Source organism: Anopheles merus, chromosome X (assembly GCF_017562075.2).
Source record: "Anopheles merus strain MAF chromosome X, AmerM5.1, whole genome shotgun sequence".
Taxonomy (NCBI): Eukaryota; Metazoa; Arthropoda; class Insecta; order Diptera; family Culicidae; genus Anopheles; species Anopheles merus.
Window position 1 is genome coordinate 19,181,871 of NC_054081.1, and position 21,252 is coordinate 19,203,122.

General features: G+C 44.4%; 1 protein-coding gene across 1 annotated transcript; it reads right to left on the reverse strand.

The window, feature by feature from the left end:
- Positions 1 to 4,891: 4,891 nt before the first annotated feature.
- Positions 4,892 to 5,530, reverse strand: LOC121590276. The gene has a single exon (XM_041909778.1). The coding sequence runs from the start codon at positions 5,528 to 5,530 to the stop codon at positions 4,892 to 4,894; it is 639 nt and encodes a 212-aa protein (XP_041765712.1).
- Positions 5,531 to 21,252: the final 15,722 nt, after the last annotated feature.

Here is a 21,252-nt window from a genome sequence, read left to right on the forward strand (position 1 = left end):
CTTGGGCCGGTCTGGTGGTACAGTCGTCAACTCGTACGACGTAACAACATGCATGGGTTCAAGTCCCGAATAGACCGAGCCCCCATACGTAGGACTGACTATTCTGCTATGGTAACAATAAGTCTCTGAAAGCCAGGCTCACTTCACTAGTGGGTACAGGCAGGCCTTGACCGACAGCGGTTGTTGTGCCAAAGAAGAAGAATGAGAATTCTGCTGTGGTGGATCGAGGCTAAAAGTTAAGTTAATTTAATAAACCCTCCTGGATTTCTGCTTTTAGTGTTGGTTGTCTTACTTTGTATTAGCCAGATTCAATTTTGATTTGGTTACTCCGTGGTACAGTCGTTTACTACCACGACTGACCCCTAATGAGTCTAAGCCCCCATTCGTATAATATCCTACCATGGGTAATAGATAAGTCACTGATATTCTAGCCCAGCGGTCGGTAAACTTTTGAGGCAAAGGGCCAAATTTATTAAATGATCGAGATTCGAGGGTAAGAAGAATGCAGTTTATGTTATTTTTGCACCTCAATTATCACATTACGCAATTTTAGAAATAAGGGTATAGTCCAGTATAGTCTTCAACTCGAACGACACAATAACATGCCCGTCCTGGGTTCAAACCTCGAATGAGCCGTCCTCCCATAGCAAGGATTGACTATCCGGCTGAGTGGTAATGAATTAAGTTTCGAAGGCCGGCATGTCCGCGTAGGACGTTACGCCAAATAGACGAAGAAGTAGAAGAAGAAACAAAATAATTTAGTAATGATATCAAACAATGCGATGGATGATATTGATGTTTTTTCTGTAATTACAATTATGATTAAAATTACAGACAGCTTGAAACTCCGGACACTCATCATGTTTTTTACTGAATTTCTCCATATCCAGTCCCTAGCCATGTGTTGTATCGTTGTACTTTCACTCTTTATTTTTAATTTATCCGTACAATTACAATTACTATGTCTTCGCAATACCAGCAACGTCCGTACTCCGTCACGGTTCGTAGGAGAGAGCCCCGAACGCTCTCTTCCTTGCACCCACGATGCTATGCCCTCCACCCGAGCGGCACTCATCACTTCGTTCCCAGGGGCCGGCAACCTATCTTGTACTCTACAACATCTCCCCCTATTTAGTACCGGCGGTATTGCTCAATCCACTGAGGCGGTTTACGAATCCTCGTAGAACGTCGTAGAGGCTGTACCGGCGTTGATGAACCGCTATCTGCTGTAGCGAACCCCGGAGATGTTGCCGATCTTAGCTCTTCTGAGGACGATGACGGGGGACTCTCGGATTGCACCGCTGACGACGACAGTAGCGGTGAAGACGATGAGGATGATGGGGGTGATGACGATATAGCCAACGATGGCGATTCCGTATATTGTGCCCTAGCTATATCCGTGTTCATTTCAGCGTTTCCCTGCCTGCTAGCTTCCGATTCATTCGAGTTCATACCCCAAGCATCCAACAACACGTCTAACATACGGTACGAACGTGACTCATCAACGTTAAACGGACTTGATTGTTTATCACTCACTCGAGAACGCAACTGATTAATGTGGGATCGTAAATGTCTATTTTGTGTGGTAACAATCTCGTACATAACCGAGCCTAAACGCTTCCTGACTGTTCCGGATACCCATTTCCATTTGTTTCTAAAATACTGTTTTGCGTAAACGAGATCATTACATTCATATTTTCTTAATCGCATCCTATGTTTAACGTCTGTGCCCAAATCCATAGACGGTCGCAAAAGCTCCATGCATGTACGCATTTTACGCCCTATCATCACTTCTGCTGGCGATTGATTCCGTTCCAAAAGCTTATGCGGTATGCTTCGTCATTAAGAAAATATCTATTGCTTCTTGCACTGTACCACCTTCCCCCTCCATTTTCTTAAGTGCCCGTTTAAATGTATCCACAAATCTTTCCGCTTGCCCGTTGGATTGCGGATGGAAGGGGGCTGTTCGCAAATGCTCAATGCCGTTTAACGTACAAAATAGCTCAAACTCCGTGCTTACAAACTGCGACCCGTTGTCGCTTACTAAAACATTAGGCATTCCAAAACGGCTAAAAATTTCACGTAAAATCCTAATTGTTGCTCTTGCTGAAATCGTTGCTGTTGCCACTATCTCCGGCCATTTAGAATAAGAATCGATGACTAGCAAATAATACATTCCATCGATAGGGCCAGCATAATCAACATGTATTCGCTGCCACGGAGCAGTCGATTCTGGCCACGAGATGGGTGTGCTATGCGCTGGTGACCTTACAACCGCTGCACACCGGTGGCACCTTCTAACTTTTCCCTCTATCTCTCGATCTATTCCGGGCCAATATACATAGCTCCTTGCCAGCGCTTTCATCTTATCCATACCAGGATGGCCTCTATGTAGTTGTTGTAAACATCTATCTCTCTGTGGCCCTGGTATTACCAACCGCTTACCAAAAAGTAAACATCCGTTTACGATGGACAGGGATTCACTCCTGCTTTGGAAATTTCGCAACTCTTGGTTCTCTACTTTCTTACTAGGCCATCCTTTGATCACATAATGTCTAACATTTCTTAATACCGGGTCTTTGTTGGTTTCATTCAGCACTTCTTCTAATGTCAATGGCATTATTTGCGTTACGCAGCCAATCATGGCTTGCAAATCCCTCTCTGTTTCGATGCTAGCAATAACATATTCTGCATCCGGTTTCTCATGATTTGCAATCAAGCGCGATAACACGTCAGCATTACCAAATTTCTCCGTAGATACGTATTCAATGCTGAAATCATACAGCAGCAGCGTCAACGCCCAGCGTTGCAATCTATTCGCGGTATACACTGGTATTCCAGAGCGCGAGCCAAAAATACGCAGCAAGGGTGCATGATCCGTTTGGAGCGTGAAACGTCGCCCAAAGATCATTCGATGAAACTTAGTCACCGCATAAAAGGATTAGCAACTTCACGATCTGGCTGACTATAGTTTGTTTCAGTTTTAGTAAGAGCGCGTGATGCATGCTGAACTATTTTTATCGTGCCATCTGGCATTCTGTGGCTAATAGTGGCTCCTACTCCCACTGACGACGCATCAGCTGCCACTATTATCGGTTTCTTTGGGTCATAATAAGTCAGAAGGAGGTCTGAGCTTAACAACCGCTTAAACGTGTCAAATGCAATCTGACATTCTGGACTCCAATACCATTGCCCATCTTTTTTTTAATAGCTCATCAAGCGGGTAACGAAGATTCCTCATTTGCGGCACAAACTTCCCATAATAGTTTATCGCTCCTAGGAATGAGCGTTCTTCAGCAGGATTCTTCGGGGAAGGCATCTTCACAATCGCTTCAATCTTGGCAGGATCCGGGCGTTGTCCATCACGATCTAAAATATGACCAAGATATTTAATTTGCTTTTGGAAAAAGTTACACTTTTCAGGCTTTATTTTGAACCCATATTCCTGCAACTTCGCGAGCACCGCGCGAAGGTTTCCCATGTGGGTGTGTTCATCCGTTCCGCCAATCACGATGTCATCTAGGTACACCGCCACATCCTTTAACCCAGCTAGCATGGTCTCCATTAACTGCTGGAAGGCTCCTGGTGCGACCTTCACCCCAGGCGGAAGTCGGTTATAAGCATATAACCCTCTGTGTGTGTTAACCGTTAGCAGCTCTTGTTCCACTTCAACCTGTAGGAACGCATCGGTGAGGTCTATCTGGCTAAACATGGCCGAATTTGCCAACGTTGAAAAAATATCCTCCGGCAGCGGGATCGGATACTGGTGAGGCTGGAGTGCATCATTCAACCCCGTTGAGTAGTCGCCACATATACGAATGCTTCCACTCGCCTTGCGCACTACCACTATAGGCGCAGCCCAAGCTGAAAAATTAACACGGGTTATTATACCTTCTTTTTCCAGCCGGTCTAGCTCCTCGTCTACAGCGGGGCACATCGCATATGAAACAGGACGCTTTGGACGAAATACAGGGGCTGCATCCTTTTTCAGCTCCATCCTCACTTTTGCTTTCATGCAGTGCCCCAACTCGTGGGAAAATAATCCTTCAAAATCCCTTTTTACTGCCTCTAGACTAACCGTTGCTACACACACACGATTGCACACCGACGCCAATGGAACATCCCACAATCCAAAAACTTCCATCAAATCAGCACCTAGTAACATCAGCGGCTCCTCAGTGACTCTCATCGTACATCGTTTAACTTGCTGCTTCAAAGCCACATGAGCACAAAATTCTCCTAGGATTTTCAGTTGGCTACCCGAAGCCGTTTTTGCCTTCACGGATGGCGGGCACAATGGAGGCTGTCCTATGGTCCTCCATTGCTCGATTGATATAATATATTATAATATGGCCCGTGTCCACCATCATTTTCATTGGCTCACCATTCAATATCACGTTCACGTGACCTTTGCCCTTACTGTTGACCATGTTCACGAGGACTGTTCTCACTTTGCTGTGGGTTTTCGATGCGATAAAACGTGCCGCTGCCCCACAGTGCCCTTCCTTATGACCATATTTTTGACACTGCCTGCACTTGTAATTTCTATACGTGCACTTTTGAGCATAGTGCCCCTCACCACAAAGCCAACATTTTGTAGTGGACTTAGCCGGTTGCATATCACGTTGCGCTCCTCCGTTACCGCGGTTCATTTGCCACTTTGGACCGTTGCGATTATACTTCCCGTCAGTTACGACGTTTATTTGTTTCTCGCTCTCTATCATCACGGTGTCCTTTTTCAATGTCACCATCTTTTGGCACATTTCGACTAACTGCGTTAGTGTGGTAACTTCGTTGTCCTCTATTCTGCTGAGCAACCGCAACCTTACATCGGCGTCTCTGTCGTCCTTCAGCCCGCACACAAACAAAAAACATTTAAACTGCTCCTCTGTCAGCCCCGCAAGCTCTGCTTCAACGACACTCTTATTACGCGGCAACCGAACGTCACGTAATCTTCTAAGCCACTTTTCTGCAACTGCAAGCACTTAAACCGCTTGCTGACCTCTGACTCACGAGAACCAAACAGCGATTTCAGCGTACTTACAGTTTCCGCGAATTTGAAGTCTTTCGGCTTACGTGGCAGTACGTAGCTCGTGTACCGCTCATGCTCTGATTGCCCCAGCTTCCTCAGCAGCAGCCGCACCTTCGCGTCATCCTCCAGCTTACTGGCGTCCCTCTCGAACAGATCCTCATAACGCGAGAACCATCCGGCGAACGTCGTGCTCTCCGGATCGAAGTGAAAATCTTTCACCTGGCCCGCCAGCACATCGCTAAGCTGCTCTGACCCATTCACGGTCTGCTTAAGCTGCGCTGTCTGCCAAATCTCGCCTATCAGCTTTTCCTGCTGCTTCATAAATGCTTGTTGCTGCTCCAGCATCATCTTGTGCTGTTGGCGAAACAGCTCGTGAATCCAGCCGGGGCCAGATTCCGTTGGATCGACGCTTCCCGTGTCACCGCGATGGCCGCTGCGCGATGGCCTCTCCCCCTCACCATTGTTCGTATGCTGATTCTCTGCACCACTGGTATTCATTGTGCGTTTTCACTTTCGACGTTTGCACAGGTTCTTCTAACTCTCGTCGCCAATGTTGTATCGTTGTACTTTCACTCTTTATTTTTAATTATCCGTACAATTACAATTACTATGTCTTCGCAATACCAGCAACGTCCGTACTCCGTCACGGTTCGTAGGAGAGAGCCCCGAACGCTCTCTTCCTTGCACCCACGATGCTATGCCCTCCACCCGAGCGGCACTCATCACTTCGTTCCCAGGGGCCGGCAACCTATCTTGTACTCTACAACACCATGTCGCTTTTTTCATTTTACATGATTGCATCTGTTAGGAAAAGGCAGTGCTATAGATGAGTCCAACCTGGACGTATAAACGAAATGAAGTGAAATGACAGCTAAGGAAAGTGACAGTTGAAATGACAGGGAAACGGTTGCACGCGCTTCAGGGCAGTAACGAACGAAGCGAGCAGCAGGTGACACCGTTTTAAAGTTATTTGCTATTTTATTTGGATTTATTTGTATTTGTCTTCAGGAGAATAAATAGTTAAAACTAAAACTTTCGCCTTGTGGCTGTTCGCTCTCGCTCTCAAAACTGTGTTTACATTAAAAGCCTTTAAAACGGTTCCAAAGGTGAAATGGGCCCAAAAAGGAACGATCACTGCCAGGCTTGCGGTGATCAGCGGGATGATCCGGATTTTGTTGCATGTGACAAGTGCAATTTATGGTGGCATTTTTCGTGCGCCGGATTGACGGAACCCGCGGAAGCTGTGGAACAGCGGAAATGGTTGTGCGTGGCTTGCCAGGCTAAGGAACGGTCCGGCTTGATTCAGAGGACGCCGGTCAAGCACGCAGAACAAAGGGAAGCGGCAAATGCTAACCTCAATCTGGAGGAGGTTACGCAAAACGTGGCTGAGAAACATAACTTCAAACTGGTTGAGGTTATCCTACAAGCGGCAGAAACACCCATTGTCACTGGTCATTTAAATATTCCTCTCTGTTCAGCAAGGTCATATTTCTAATCAAATTATTTAAGGCATTCGTGAAGTCAATGAACGTACTAGGTGTTTCAAGCGTAGGTTCCTTAGCGTTTCTTAAATCTGCAAGAAGAGCGTCGTAAATGAAGTCAGGGTTCCCATATAACTTTTCCAGTCTATCCATTATGTTATCCAAATTGTTTTGATCGTGCATTAAAGAGCTGACGGCTTTTAGCGCGTCTCCCCTCAGGTGCTTTTGAAGCCTATTCAGGTTCTCCAAGCGCGTGAATCCAGCTGTTTGGGCTGTTTCGTAAAAAATCGATCGAAATTTTGGCCACTCTTTCTGAACACCATCAAAATTTGGTAATACCAGTAGTGAATTTTTTTAGGTGTTCATAGCCATCACCATTTTGTTCAAGGTAGCGGTTAGTATCCCCATCTCACTTGAAGGTTGAACAATTGTGACTTGTGGGGGTGCAGTTGGTGTAGTAGGAGACTCATCCAACCTGCTTTTGCTCAAACTTTCGATCCGTTTTTTTTATCTCTGTTAATTGTCTTTCTAGTTCGGGGCTATCATTTCTTGGCTGGTCTAAATTTGTTTCTATCCTTTTCTCGGGTACGTTTGTAGCGGTAGCAATTTGAGATATTGCATGGGTGGCTTGTTCTGAGGGTTCATTTAAATTGTGTCCATCTTTGGCCTTATGCTGATCCGTGCTGGAAAGTGCGACGAGCTTTTTTCCTTCGTGGTTCTCTAGTATCTCTAAATTCCTCTCCTTAATAGGAGTCGGTTGGGATATTTCCTTAGTGGTTTGTCCCAAAGGCTCAATCAAACTGTTGACCGTGTGCCGACTCGTGCTAGAAAGTGGAGCCAGCTGTAGGTCTTTATGAATTTCTTCTGCTACTGAATCCTTTTCGATAAGCTCTTTCAGATGCCAAGTGAGATTTTTAATTTCGGCATCTCTTTCGTCTACTAATTTTTTGAATTGTTCCTTCTCAGTTGATATCTGTTCTACTCGTGTTTCGGTATTCTTTTGTTCCTCCTGTATTTTTTCTACGCGTTGCAAGAGCTTCTTCTTTCCCTCCTCAATCTCTGCTAATTTTTTCTCAAGTAGATTATTTTCGTTAGTAAGCCTTTCTGCTTCCTCTTGAATTGATTTTATCTCTGCTTCTTTTTTCCCGAATAATGTTTCACACTTTGGGCATGTAAACTCTTCCGGGATTGTCTTTAATTTTAAGCATTCCTTATGGAAATACCTATCACAAATATAACAACCGATGAGTTTTCCCCACTCATTCTTTCGTGTACATAACCAGCAGTTACCGTTCGGATTAACCTTATATTTATATTCCATGACTCACCCCGGTATCTGCTGATGCAGAATACTGCCGCTGCGCTGGATCAAGTTCGCCCTAGGTGCGATGGGTTCGCTTTTGTTGCTGCCGGCAATCGTCACGCCGGGGAGGTCGTCGCGGGGTGGAGAGTGGTGTTCTGCTGGGTGTAGCTGGTGATCGGTTAGGTCTGGTTCGTCTTCTGGTGCTCGACTCTGTTGTTCTGGACTTAGACCGGTCGGTGATCAGCTGGTTCAAGGTCGCCTTTGGTGTCGTGGTTTGATGTCTTCATTTCGATGCGAATGGGTGATCCCTTTGGTCGCGGGAGTCACGGGAGCTCGTCGTCTGATGGTTGCGAGAGGGTGGCTTCTTCTTCAGCTGAATTCCACGGAACTCGTTTCCTGGTGCAGGAGGGTGACCTCTTCCGGTGATGAGTGCCACGGAGCCCGTCTTTGTTGGTTGCGAGAGGGTGGCTATTCTTCCACGGAACTCGTCTTTTGGTGTTGCGAGAGGGTGCCTATTCTTGTACGGAACTCGTCTTTGTTGGTTGCGAGAAAGTGGCTATGCTTCCACGTAACTCGTCTTTGTTGGTTGCGAGAGGGTGGCTATTGTACCACGTAACTCGTCTTTTGGTGTTGCGAGAGGGTGGCTATTCTTCCACGGAACTCGTCTTTTGGTGTTGCGAGAGGGTGGCTATTCTTCCACGGAACTCGTCTTTTGGTGTTGCGAGAGGGAGCCTATTCTTGCACGGAACTCGTCTTTGTTGGTTGCGAGAGGGTGGCTATTGTACCACGGAACTCGTCTTTGTAGGTTGCGAGCAGGTGGCTATGCTTCCATGTAACTCGCCTTTTGGTGTTGCGAGAAGGTGGCTATTCTTCCACGGAATTCGTCTTTTGGTGTTGCGAGAGGGTGCCTATTCTTGCACGGAACTCGTCTTTGTTGGTTGCGAGAGGGTGGCTATTGTACCACGGAACTCGTCTTTGTAGGTTGCGAGCAGGTGGCTATGCTTCCACGTAACTCGTCTTTTGGTGTTGCGAGAGGGTGGCTATTCTTCCACGGAACTCGTCTTTTTGGCTGTGATTGTCACACTCGAGGCTGACCTCGGAGTAACACTGGCTGGTGAATGCTAGCCTTTATTTCACACACGGAGCTTAACTCCGGAGTGAAATTTCCCTTTGATCTATTCCTCTCTGGAGCCACCAATTTGTCACACTGGAAGATAACCTCCGAGTGACTGTTGTGATCGAAAGGGTGTAGGGTTAACACTGACGCTTTATTACCATAAAATTTACCTATTTATACCTAAATGGTTACATGCTAATTGTTCTTACTTGCTAAAATGCTGCGTTGACAACATGCCGATCGACCACCGATCGTGCGCGTGCTCGCAGCATTGTTTATTATTAATTTATTTATTTATTTTATGGCTAACACAGCCAAACCGTCTTCGATCGTTTGATCGACCGGATGGCTACCGCGACCTAGTAAACTAATTATTTTAACCGCCAGCGACACCCATGCCTTCTTCAAGTGGGACAAGCTACAACGCGGTGAGCAAACCTAACCTCACTCCTGCTAAGGTATCCGACAGTGTGGCTAATCGGCTAGCCATTATGAAGCGGCGGCAGGAGGCGGAGAGGAAACGGATGGAGCTCGAGTTGCAGCTGAAGTTTGTGAAGGAGGAGGAGGACTTGTTGTCCGAGGAGTTGGGTGTGATTGCGATTTCGGGAGCATCGACTGTGACACCGTCCCGGCCGGATGGAGAATCGATGCGAGGCTCGCAGCGAGATGAGCGTGGTCTTGCTCCGCGACTGGAAAGTGTTCATCGAAACGTACCAACCGAATTACCCGAGTTTTCAGGGGACCCGGCGGAATGGCCCGTGTTTATTGCGCACTACGATTACACAACGGAGAAATGTGGTTTTTCCAACTGGGAAAACATGATACGGCTGCAGAAGGCGCTCAAAGGACCTGCGCTAGAAGTTGTGCGAAGCCGTTTAGTGCTACCGGAGGTGGTGCCACAAGTGATTGTGACGCTGCGATCGCGCTTTGGTCGGCCGGATCATCTCATTTCAGCGCTGATTGGGAAAATGCGTCGGATGCCTGCACCTTGCAGGGAGAAGCCCGATACTGTTGTGGCGTTCGGCGAGGCAGTGCGGAGCATGGTAGATCACATGCAGGCTGCTGGTCTACGGGCACACTTGACCAACCCGTTGCTGCTGCAAGAGATCGTGGAAAGGTTGCCGACGAGCGAGCAGTACAGCTGGGCACGGCACATACGAGGCGTGACGGAACCGGATCTTATCGTGTTTGGCGAATTCATGACGGAATGGAAGGACGATGCTGAAACGTTAACCAGGCTGGATTCACCCTCATTGAAAGCAGTAGACAGGAAGAAACCTAACACCAAGGGTTACGTGCATGCGCACGTGGAAAACCAGGGAGCGACCACATCGGGAACAAGAGCCATCCAGGTAGGACAATCTTGTTTTGTGTGTAACAAACGGGGACACCTTGTGAGCAAATGCTTCGCGTTTGGAGCAATGGCGGTGAAGGACCGCTGGCGGAAGGCCCGTGCACTTTCTTTATGTTTTAGCTGTCTGGAGCAGCACAACTGGCGGACGTGCCAAAACAGAGCGGTTTGCAGCATTGATGGGTGCACGCGCCGACATCATGCGTTGCTACACGGCGCTGAGGAGTCTCGTGATATCGGCAGCGAGCAGAATAATATAGAAAGCCGTGAAGGACGAATCGATGGTGGTGTCATTGCGGAGAGTAACCATCACCAATACGTGTCATCATCTTCGAAGGCGCTCTTTCGAATTTGCGATTGGCGGTTCCTCTCAGGACTAAGGAGGGAGGCGTTGGTGATCCAATCGCAGTAAAGACACGCCTTGGGTGGTGTATTTACGGAAAACCGGCGAATCTGGAGTGTGAACGGTTGTTGCATATTTGTGAGTGCAACGACCAAGGCAACATTCACGAGACGATTCGGGAATATTTCGACATGCGGTTGATTGGTGCTGCACACGGCGTCGAACAGGATCCAGATGAGCGGCGTGCGAAACAGATTCTGGACACTACCACGGCACGAATCGGGAAGCGATTCGAATCGGGATTACTGTGGAGGAAAGATGACATCGAGCTACCTCCTAGCATCGACATGGCACGTCGTAGGTTCAATTGTTTGGAGAGGAGGATGGAGCGAGATGGACATCTTAAGGAACAAGTACATCGACAAGTTCGAGATTTGTTGAGCAAGCAGTATGTTCACAAGGCTACGGTGCGTGAGCTGGAGGAGACTGACCAGCGGCGCGTATGGTATCTACCAATAGGGGTGGTTATCAACCCAAATAAACCTGGAAAGGTTCGGCTGATTTGGGACGCGGCAGCTAAGGCGCATGGAACATCGTTGAACGACATGCTGCTGAAGGGACCAGACGAGCTGAGCTCGTTGCTTGGCGTACTCTTCCGATTTCGTCTGTACGCAGTGGCGGCATGTGCAGACGTGAAGGAGATGTTTTTGCAGATTATGATACGAAAGGAAGACAAACACGCGCAGCGTTTCTTGTGGCATTACGAACCAACGGACGAGTTGGAAACCTACATCGTGGATGTTGTAATGTTCGGGTCTGCGTGTTCACCCGCAACGGCGCAGTATGTCAAGAACCGAAACGCACGAGAGCACATGGAACAATTCCCACGAGCGGTGGAGGGAATTATTGAAAGCACTTACGTAGATGACTTGCTGGACAGCTTCGAGACGGAAGAAGAAGCATATCAGCTATCCCATGACGTAAGGGAGATTTTTAGGAACGGCGGATTCGAGTTGAGGAATTGGACCTCAAACAGTATGGAATTGATGAGATGTCTTGGCGAAGCAAATGGCGACATCAAATGTTTATCATCCATGGGAGATGAGGCGGAACGAGTATTGGGAATGCGATGGAACCCTGCATCTGACGAGCTTGGATTTTGCACTAGGGCGTGCACGGCGGTGTCTGACCTCTTGATAGCAGAGAGGATTCCAACGAAAAGAGAGGTATTGCGATGTGTGATGTCCCTTTATGATCCTCTTGGGCTGCTTGCGATGTTCGTGATCCACGGCAAGATCCTGATACAAGATCTTTGGCGAACTGGCACGCAGTGGGACGAAGAGATTAACGACACACAGGTGAGACATTGGCGTAGATGGATTGATCTGCTTCCGACAATAGCAGACCTACGCATTCCACGCAGTTACTTTGCGGCAGCATCGAGGAAGATGTACGAGAATGGCGAATGGCATTTGTTTGTCGATGCAAGTCAGCACGCTTATGCATGCGTCTTATATCTGAGGATATTTGACGATGCTGGAGAACCTCAGTGTACACTCATCGGTGGGAAAGCTAAGGTGGCGCCACTGAAGCCACTTACTATTCCGAAGCTTGAGCTTCAGGCTTGCGCGTTGGGAGCGAGATTTTTACGCTACACGCAGGAGCATCATCCGATTAATGTGAGACGACGAGTGCTTTGGTCGGACAGCACAGTTGCGTTGTCGTGGATAAGGTCGGATCCAAGAAACTACAAACCCTTCGTGGCTAATAGGGTGGTCGACATACTGGAGAGCACATCGGCTGACGAGTGGAGATGGGTGCCTACTGACCACAACCCGGCAGATGAGGCCACGAAGTGGAAGGGAAAGCCGAATTTCGACTTTGGTGGCAACTGGTTTCAAGGGCCAGAGTTCTTACTCCATGGGGAGGATGATTGGCCATCACAGAGGCTCAACAGCGACAACCCGTCAGAAGAAATACGACAGGTAAATCTTCACGTGGAGGACTCTAACACCGGACTATTACCTATCCGGTATGAACGGTTCAGTCGATTGGAGAAGCTACAAAGGATGATTGGCTGGGTTGTCAGGTATGTAGGCAATCTGAGACGAAAGTATCGTGGCGAACCTATTTTAGGATGAGTTCTACGACAAGAAGAACTCTATGAAGCGGATAAGATTCTGTGGAGGCAGACACAACTCGAGTACTATCCGGAAGAAGTTCGCATTCTGAGTTTGGACGATAACAATGGAAAACCTGGAGGAAGAACGGTATCGAAGCAAAGCCACATTTACCATCTATTGCCGTTTGTAGACGATGAAGGCGTATTGCGAATGCGAGGGAGGATAGGTGCAGCGGCGAATGTTCCTTATTCTGCTAAGTATCCCGTTATACTGCCGAGGGGTTCCCGACTGGCTGAGTTGATGGTAGAGCGGTATCATCGATTGTATCGTCATGCGAACAACGAAACAGTGATGAATGAGTCGCGGCAACAATTTCAGATCCCGAAGCTGAGAGCGTTGGTAACGAAGACGGTGAAGAACTGTGTCTTCTGTAAGATCAGGCGGTCACTACCACAAGTGCCGCCAATGGCGCCGTTACCAAAAGAGAGGCTCACGCCCTTTGTTAGGCCATTCAGCTACGTCGGGCTGGATTACTTTGGACCAGTGTTGGTCAAGAGAGGAATATCGAACGAGAAGCGTTGGAACGCTTTATTCACGTGTCTGACTGTGCGCGCGATTCACTTGGAGGTGGTGCACAGTTTATCGACGGAATCGTGCGTGTTGGCGGTTAGACGATTTGTGGCTAGAAGAGGTGCACCGGTAGAAATCTTCAGCGACAACGGGACCAATTTCTTGAGTGCTAGCAGGCAGCTGCGGAGGGAGATCGAGGAGCGCAATGAAACTCTGGCGGCGATTTTCACGAATGCGCACACCCGTTGGACCTTCAACCCGCCTGGCGCTCCACACATGGGCAGCGTGTGGGAGCGTATGGTACGCTCCGTAAAAGCGGCGATTAGCACGGTGATGGAGGCAAAGCACGCACCCGACGACGAGACGTTTGAGACAGTGATCTTAGACGCAGAGGCGATGATCAACTCTAGACCGTTGACTTATGTTCCCTTGGACCCGGAGAACCAAGAGGCAATCACACCGAATCATTTCCTGTTGGGGAGTTATTCAGGTGTAAAGCAGCAGCCAGTGTTACCTACGAACTATAGGGATAGCTTGAAGGGAAATTGGAAGTTAGCGCAGCATATGCTCGACGGAATATGGAGGCGGTGGATTAAGGAATATTTACCGGTGATCTCGCGGCAGAGTAAGTGGTTTGAAAATGTGCGGGAGATTAGGGAAGGAGATTTAGTACTGGTAGTGGATGGAACAATCCGGAATCAGTGAAAGAAAGGAATAGTTATTATAGCGAATATGGCAGGACCTGATGGTCATATAAGGCAAGCGTGGGTACGCACCAATACAGGAGCAGTTAGGAGGCCAGTAGCTAAGCAAGCACTGCTCTACATAGCAACTTAGGGTGACCAAATGTGGTTGGTCACGGGCGGGGGAATGTTAGGAAAAGGCAGTGCTATAGATGAGTCCAACCCGGACGTATAAACGAAATTAAGTGAAATGACAGCCAAGGAAAGTGACAGTTGAAATGACAGGGAAACGGTTGCACGCGCTTCAGGGCAGTAGCGAACGAAGCGAGCAGCAGGTGACCCCGTTTTAAAGTTATTTGCTATTTTATTTGGATTTATTTGTATTTGTCTTCAGGAGAATAAATAGTTATAACTAAAACTTTCGCCTTGTGGCTGTTCGCTCTCGCTCTCAAAACTGTGTTTACAGCATCATTGAGTAAATCATCTAGAACCACTTAATGTCACAATAAATAAACATTTTACATCGGTCAATACGCCGCTGAAAGCACTCTTAGCAGTTTTGTTTCAAACCTACTCCAAAGTAATTTTGATTATATTCCCTTTTAATGGTCCATGTGCATTGAATTATACTGGAATCTATTGTATCTAAGTTATCGAGTCGAGTCGCTTCTCTTCGGAGGTTGCTTACAGACTGAGTTTATTCTACCAAAAATATCCATTACATATGTGTTTCACGCATACTTCTAATTAGATCTAACACTATCAACGCAATACTACTTAACGCTATATCTAATAACCTATACAAATACTAATAAGATATTTACAACGTGGTAACTGCCCCATCCTTCTAGTGTTGATTCTCCTGAATCAACTTTAGAGCCAAAAAAAAATCGGTATATAGTTATTTGGAGATGATTAAGTTTTTGACATTTGTTTTGTGTATTTTAAAGTTATTTTCATTTTGAACAGTGACACGTTTGTCATCTTGCACGAAATTCCTCTTAAATATGGGCTTTTCTTTCCCCTTGAAGACTTTATCTTTTACAAAGATTTCTTGCCCTACTTCTAACTGCGGAGGTACTTGCCTTAGTTTATTATGAGTTTTTTGTTGCTTGCTTTGAGCTTGTTTCAATTGTACAATTACCTCATCATAAATCCTATTTCTAACTTCGTCAATTTCTTCAACGGATGCTGGATTTTGAGAAATACCTAAAAGGATTTCTTTTGGAGTTTTCTTAGTTACACTATGTATAGTGTCGTTGTATTTTCCTACTACTATCGCCATACGCCTTTTAGTTGAGTAGTTAGGTTGCAGACGTTTTTGTATGCGATACATTTCGGTAATCGTAGAATGGAAGCGTTCTACTTGACCATTAACCTCAGATTTATTGCTTGGTGTGATGTAAGCTGTTATATTAAGGTCTAGCATTATCCCTCGAATTTCTGCTGATAGAAAAGATTTCTCGTTATCCGTTACTACAATAGATGGAATTATATATGATGTAATTGTTTGTTCGAAAGCTTTTCTAATATGAATCGTTTGTTTTGATTTAATGGGGATCATTCTTCCAAATTTCGAAAATTTATCAACACTTGAAAGAAAGCTTTCCCCGTCTATCTGGTATATGTCCAAGTGCAAAATCTCAAAAGGATGGTTTGGTATAGGTGTTTCCTGCAATTGTACTTTCAATGGTCGCCTATCATATTTGCATGTATTGCACGCATCGCAAACTTTAATGAAATTTCTAATTTTTTGTGTCATTTTGGGAAAATAAAATTTCCTCAAAATTTTACGTTTGTTTTCCTCTATGCCTCGATGGGCCCTTTCGTGTTCAACTTGTATAATGTTTTCTTGTTCTTCTGTGTTCGTAATATCCTTCAAAATATTTTGCGTGAAACGTATCTTATACATTCTTGTGCTTGAATATTCTTTGAAGATATTTTGAAATTTTCCTAGGATTTCTTCTGAACAATTCAAACCGGTTAATTTATTAGGAATGAAGTATTTCTTAATAATATCCGTAAGAGACTGTTCTGTAAAATTGTGCATTCTAATTATTACTTTTTTGAACCCGGGAAAAGGATAGGAAACTAGAATATCCTCATTAGCATCCTTCTCTAACACTATTTGAAGCTTGAAAGCGTTAAGAGGAGCTTCTGTACATTCAATCATGTCTGAGCTGTCTTCTTCAGCAGAATGCTGAGTTGACGTTAGGCTAAATATCTGAACGCGACTGAGCGCGTCGGCAACCACGTTATTTTTACCAGGTGTATACACCATTTCGTAGTCGTGTTCCTCTAAGTAAGATTTCCAGCGCTTTAGTTTGGTATTGACGTTTTTTGACGATAGTGAAAATGTTAGAGGCTGATGGTCTGTTATGATTTTAAACTTTTGACCGTAGATGTAGTTTCGAAAAACTTTCAGCGACCAATAAATTGCTAACATCTCTTTTTCAGTCGCTGAAAAATTTTCTTCTCTTTTGTTAAGCGTTCGCGAGGCAAAATGTATTGGTTTATCCTTCCCCACTTCACCTTGACTGAGCACGGCGCCTATGGCGTAGTTAGAGGCATCAGTTGTTATCAGAAAGGGTTTGTCGAAGTCTGGGTACGTAAGAATATCGTTTCCCGATATTACCTGTTTCATACTTTCGAAACATTTTAACTCTTCTGATGTAAGTTCGATTGGTGAAGAATCAGAATTATTTTTTCCTCGTAAATGGTTAGACAAGGGTTTAGTTAGATCAGCATACCCTTTGATAAACCGTCGATAGTAGCCGACCATGCCTAAAAAACTTCTTAATTCCTTTGTGTTAGTTGGTTTTGGCCAGTTTTTTATGGTCAATATCTTAGCTTGGTTAGGTCTTATTCCATCCAACGTAATTATATAACCGAGATATTCCACACTTTGACAAAGAAATTTCGATTTTTGTAGCTGAACTTTAAGATTCGCTTCTTCCAAAGTGGACAAAATTACTTTTAAGTTGTGGATATGTTCGGTTAAATTGCGTCCAAAAACCACAAGATCGTCTATGTAGACATAGCAAATTTTTCCTATGTGTTCACGAAACACATCGTCTATTGCACGTTGGAAAATGGCTGGCGCATTTTTCAAGCCAAATGGCATTCGTAAAAACTCATACTTTCCGCTATTAACAGAGAATGCTGTTTTTTCTATGTCGAGATCATTGACCTTAATTTGATGGAAACTAGAAGCAAGGTCGAGTGTAGTGAAATATTTATTCCCACCTAACTGGTCAAGAATATTTTGTATGTCTGGGATAGGGTATTTTTCAGAGATGGTTTTCTGATTAAGACGCCTATAATCGATCACTAATCGTAACTTTTTCTCTCCGTCAGAACATTCACTGTTTCCCTTTTTTTGAACGACCCAAAGTGGCGAGTTCCAGGCGGATCGTGAAGGACGAATAATACCGTCCGCTAACATATTTGAAATTTGCTGTTCCACTTCGTTTTTATAAGCGACGGGGTAGGGATAGCTTTTTTGGTACACCGGTGCATCATCTGTGGTTCTTATTCGACATTCGACATTAGTGGTACACGTCAGCTTTAAGTCTGTATCGTGAAAAGCATGACTGTGTTGGTTAAGAACTGTAACGAGAGATTCTCGCTCTTCTCTTGTTAGGTGTGCGATGTGTGTGTTAGATTCTACGTCAAGTATCTGATCGATTGTCACACTACTATACTCACGACACATTTTTTTCGGATAATAGAAAAGCAGTGGTATTTTATACTTGCTATTGTCCGGCTTTGTGAGTTCGATCTCTCGGGCACGTGTAATTAAATTGATATTGTGTGCAAATACTATTTCAGTCCCAATTATGCCATCAAAAAAGTCGTGAAAGTTGTACACCACAAATTTATATTTTGTTTCTAGCACTGGAGAGAAAATATCAAGAAAAACTACTTACGAAGCACTTCCTATCCCGGCAACACTTTTAAACTGTTTTGTTTCACTTCTAACTGTTTCACTCCCTATCACATTTGCCCACTTCTCCGAAATAATGTTTATATTTGCACCACTATCGACTAGGAGTTTAATAAAACCATGTTCTGTAGGCACTTTAATAAACGGCAACACTAACCCAGTGTTTTTTACCTTGACAGGCTGTTGGTATTGGAGCCTGTCCCAAAAAAAGTTGGGCTACACTGAGCTGCCGTGCTATCATTCTCTTGGTGAGCGTAAGCTTGAGCCGGCCGGTTTTGATAATGCAAATGTGTACGCATGGTACGATCTACTTCCATCGGCTCTTGACGCGTGTGCGTTTCGCTCGGTATTGGTGCGTGCGGTTTTTGTTTCGGAGGGAACTTTTGTGTTGGTAGGAAACCTTGTGCCGATGTACCTTTTCGTAATTTTTCGAGCTCTACACAAAGTTCATATGCCTTATTCAAGCTGTCTGGCGCAGCTGTTTTAACTAATATTCCTAAGTCACTATTTAATCCCCTTATAAAACTATCTACGGCTTTATCTTTAAAATAATCTAAAAACGCATGGTTAGGAGAATTATACTTAACATTATTTTGAATGTGGTTTGTAATAAATGTAAGAAGTTCGTTCACTCTACCGAAGTATAATTCGATATTTTCATAGTTCTTACGCTTAATTGTAGTAAGTTCGTAATCTAAACTCATCAAATCACGACGATCACTGAACTTCTTCACCAACACTTCTTTGATTGCTGACCAATCAAATCCTACATTACTGGCATGTAAAGCGTCCGATGCCGCACCAATTATTTTTCTACGCACTGTACGTTCTATTATTCCAAATTGCGTCGGGCAATTTGCAAATGCGGAATAGTAGTTGTATATTCCGTCGACATCCTCAACCCAGGTGTTGAGATGTTTCGGGTTACCGTCAAATTCCGGCAACATTTTAAGGATGTCAGGGACCTGTCCCATTTGTATGAAGAATTTCATTTCTTCTTGGCGTTGTTCCATTTTTTTTTTCTAACTAGATTCTAACTAGGTAGACGTAGATTACAAAAAAAAATGATCGAACGGTCTTTCACGATGAATAAATTAGTGCACCTATTCGCGCTACAACACCGCAAATCACCAGTTGGAAGGCAATAGCTCTAAGGCTGGGTGTCGTATTCTCTGGTTGAACAAAGACAGCTATAGGTAGCTTCACTCCAGTACTAGGAGCTTATACGTTTACTAATTTTTTTCTTTTAATTCGGGCGCCAGTTATCGAGTCGAGTCGCTTCTCTTCGGAGGTTGCTTACAGACTGAGTTTATTCTACCAAAAATATCCATTACATATGTGTTTCACGCATACTTCTAATTAGATCTAACACTATCAACGCAATACTACTTAACGCTATATCTAATAACCTATACAAATACTAATAAGATATTTACAACGTGGTAACTTCTATAACTAAAAACAAGAACGACGATACGAAAACGAAAAAAAACCAGCACCCAAACCGCGTCGTCGGTAAGTCCAATGTCCTGTCGGTCCAGGATGGCACAGACCCTAAGAATTAGGTGTCCGGATCATTAAAAAATTTAAAGTTAAAGAAGTTTAAAATAAAAATGGTGTTTTATGTGTGTGAAAGAGAGCATTTTTGACGAAATTTTAGGGCTATCCGGAATTTGAATCAAAATATTGTTGCAGTGTTATGAGTTTTTGCAATGTTTCGAGTAAATGTAATTGTAATTTTTTCTTCAAATTAAGGAGGATAGTGTCATTTATGTAAATTGAACATGGGTTTAGCTTATAAAATTTATATAGGTTACATACCAAAAATGTCTAAAGTGTTGATTCACCATTCACCATCCATGATTCACCATTGGTCTCGACTCAAAAAAAAATAGTTTTAAAAACTATTTTTTTTATCATTTTAGGATCGGCAACAGAGAGGCAAAAGTGTGATCAGTCAAAAATAAGAAAGCAAAAACTATATCGCTTCTTGATGACCCTCCCATGCAGTAAAAAATATTGGTGACATTTTGGTGTACAAAAGCCGCAACAACTGAAAAATTACCGAGACATCAAAATGCCCTACCAACAAGTACAGTCTGCTTCCGAGTTACGCGGTTTGTGCGTTCCCTAGGAATGCGCGTATCTCGAATATCAGCTTAAGTCAAATTTCGCGATTTTCGGCCAAAATGTAATTAATTACTCGGTAATTTTTGTTTAATTTAGTACTTTTATACACTTTATCACTAATTTGATACGATTCGACAAAAATGCAATTGATACTGCATTGCACGGTTCTTGAAATAAAGTATATGGATTTGACGTTTGATCAGTGAAATTTAGAAAAGCGCGTATCTCCGAATCCGCGTAAGTCGAGAATCGCGTAACTCGGTAACAGACTGTAATGCCATGACAGTTAAATTGATAAAATACCGCATATATCGAATTTCCGCGTAAGTCGAATTTCGTGATTTCCAGCCAAAATATCACTAATTTTCGTGTAATTTTACAAGTAGGGGGTGGTTTTAACCACCAAATTAATTATTACAGATGAAAGAGTACGATGATATAAAATGTAATACTAAAAGATCTTTAGTAATTTGTATTCAAATAGTTTCTTCCCGTTTTTCAAAATCAGTCAAATCCTTTTGCGGGCCGGATTGAATGTGGCGGCGGGCCGGACTTTGCCGACCGCTGTCGTAGTCCATTATTGATACAGGCAAGCTTTGACCCACAGTGTTGTTACACAAAAAACAGATTTTGAAATATTTATTCATAACATATTTCTTGAACAACTACGTTTTTTATCAAAATGAGTAAACAATAAGTAAGAAAATTATATTAAATCACGCCGAATGGTAAAAGTGTCTCGCCGTCTTGAGTTGAATCGCAAAACCCTCTACAGCTCGAAACGCGTGTAAAGGGACTGTTGCGGTTAGTGATGGGTCAAGTAGCACTTTTTACTGTGTGGTGCTGTGGTACCACGCTCAGTCTGCTGTGCTGTGTGTGCGTGGTATCACACTTAATGTGTGGTCGCACAGTAGCTGTGTTCCCGCACAGTTTTTGTGCGAGCATAGTTACACCGCGCTCTCGCATCAATCGAACCAGACATCATTCGGACGTCATACGAGGCGAAAACTTTGGCGTAAACTGGATTTCAGCCATACAACTCTATAATCTTTTGACGAGAAGTTTACGCTCTCCCATACAAATGAAGCTTTTTGAGTTTATGCTTTGCCGTTGGTATAACCCGCAAATCAGAGTCGAACAAACGTGAGGATTTCCCGTCAGACATCTCGAACA

Excerpts from the sequence above, each read along its gene's own strand:
- LOC121590276 (XM_041909778.1), bottom strand. The coding sequence starts at position 5,530 with ATGAATACCAGTGGTGCAGAGAATCAGCATACGAACAATGGTGAGGGG.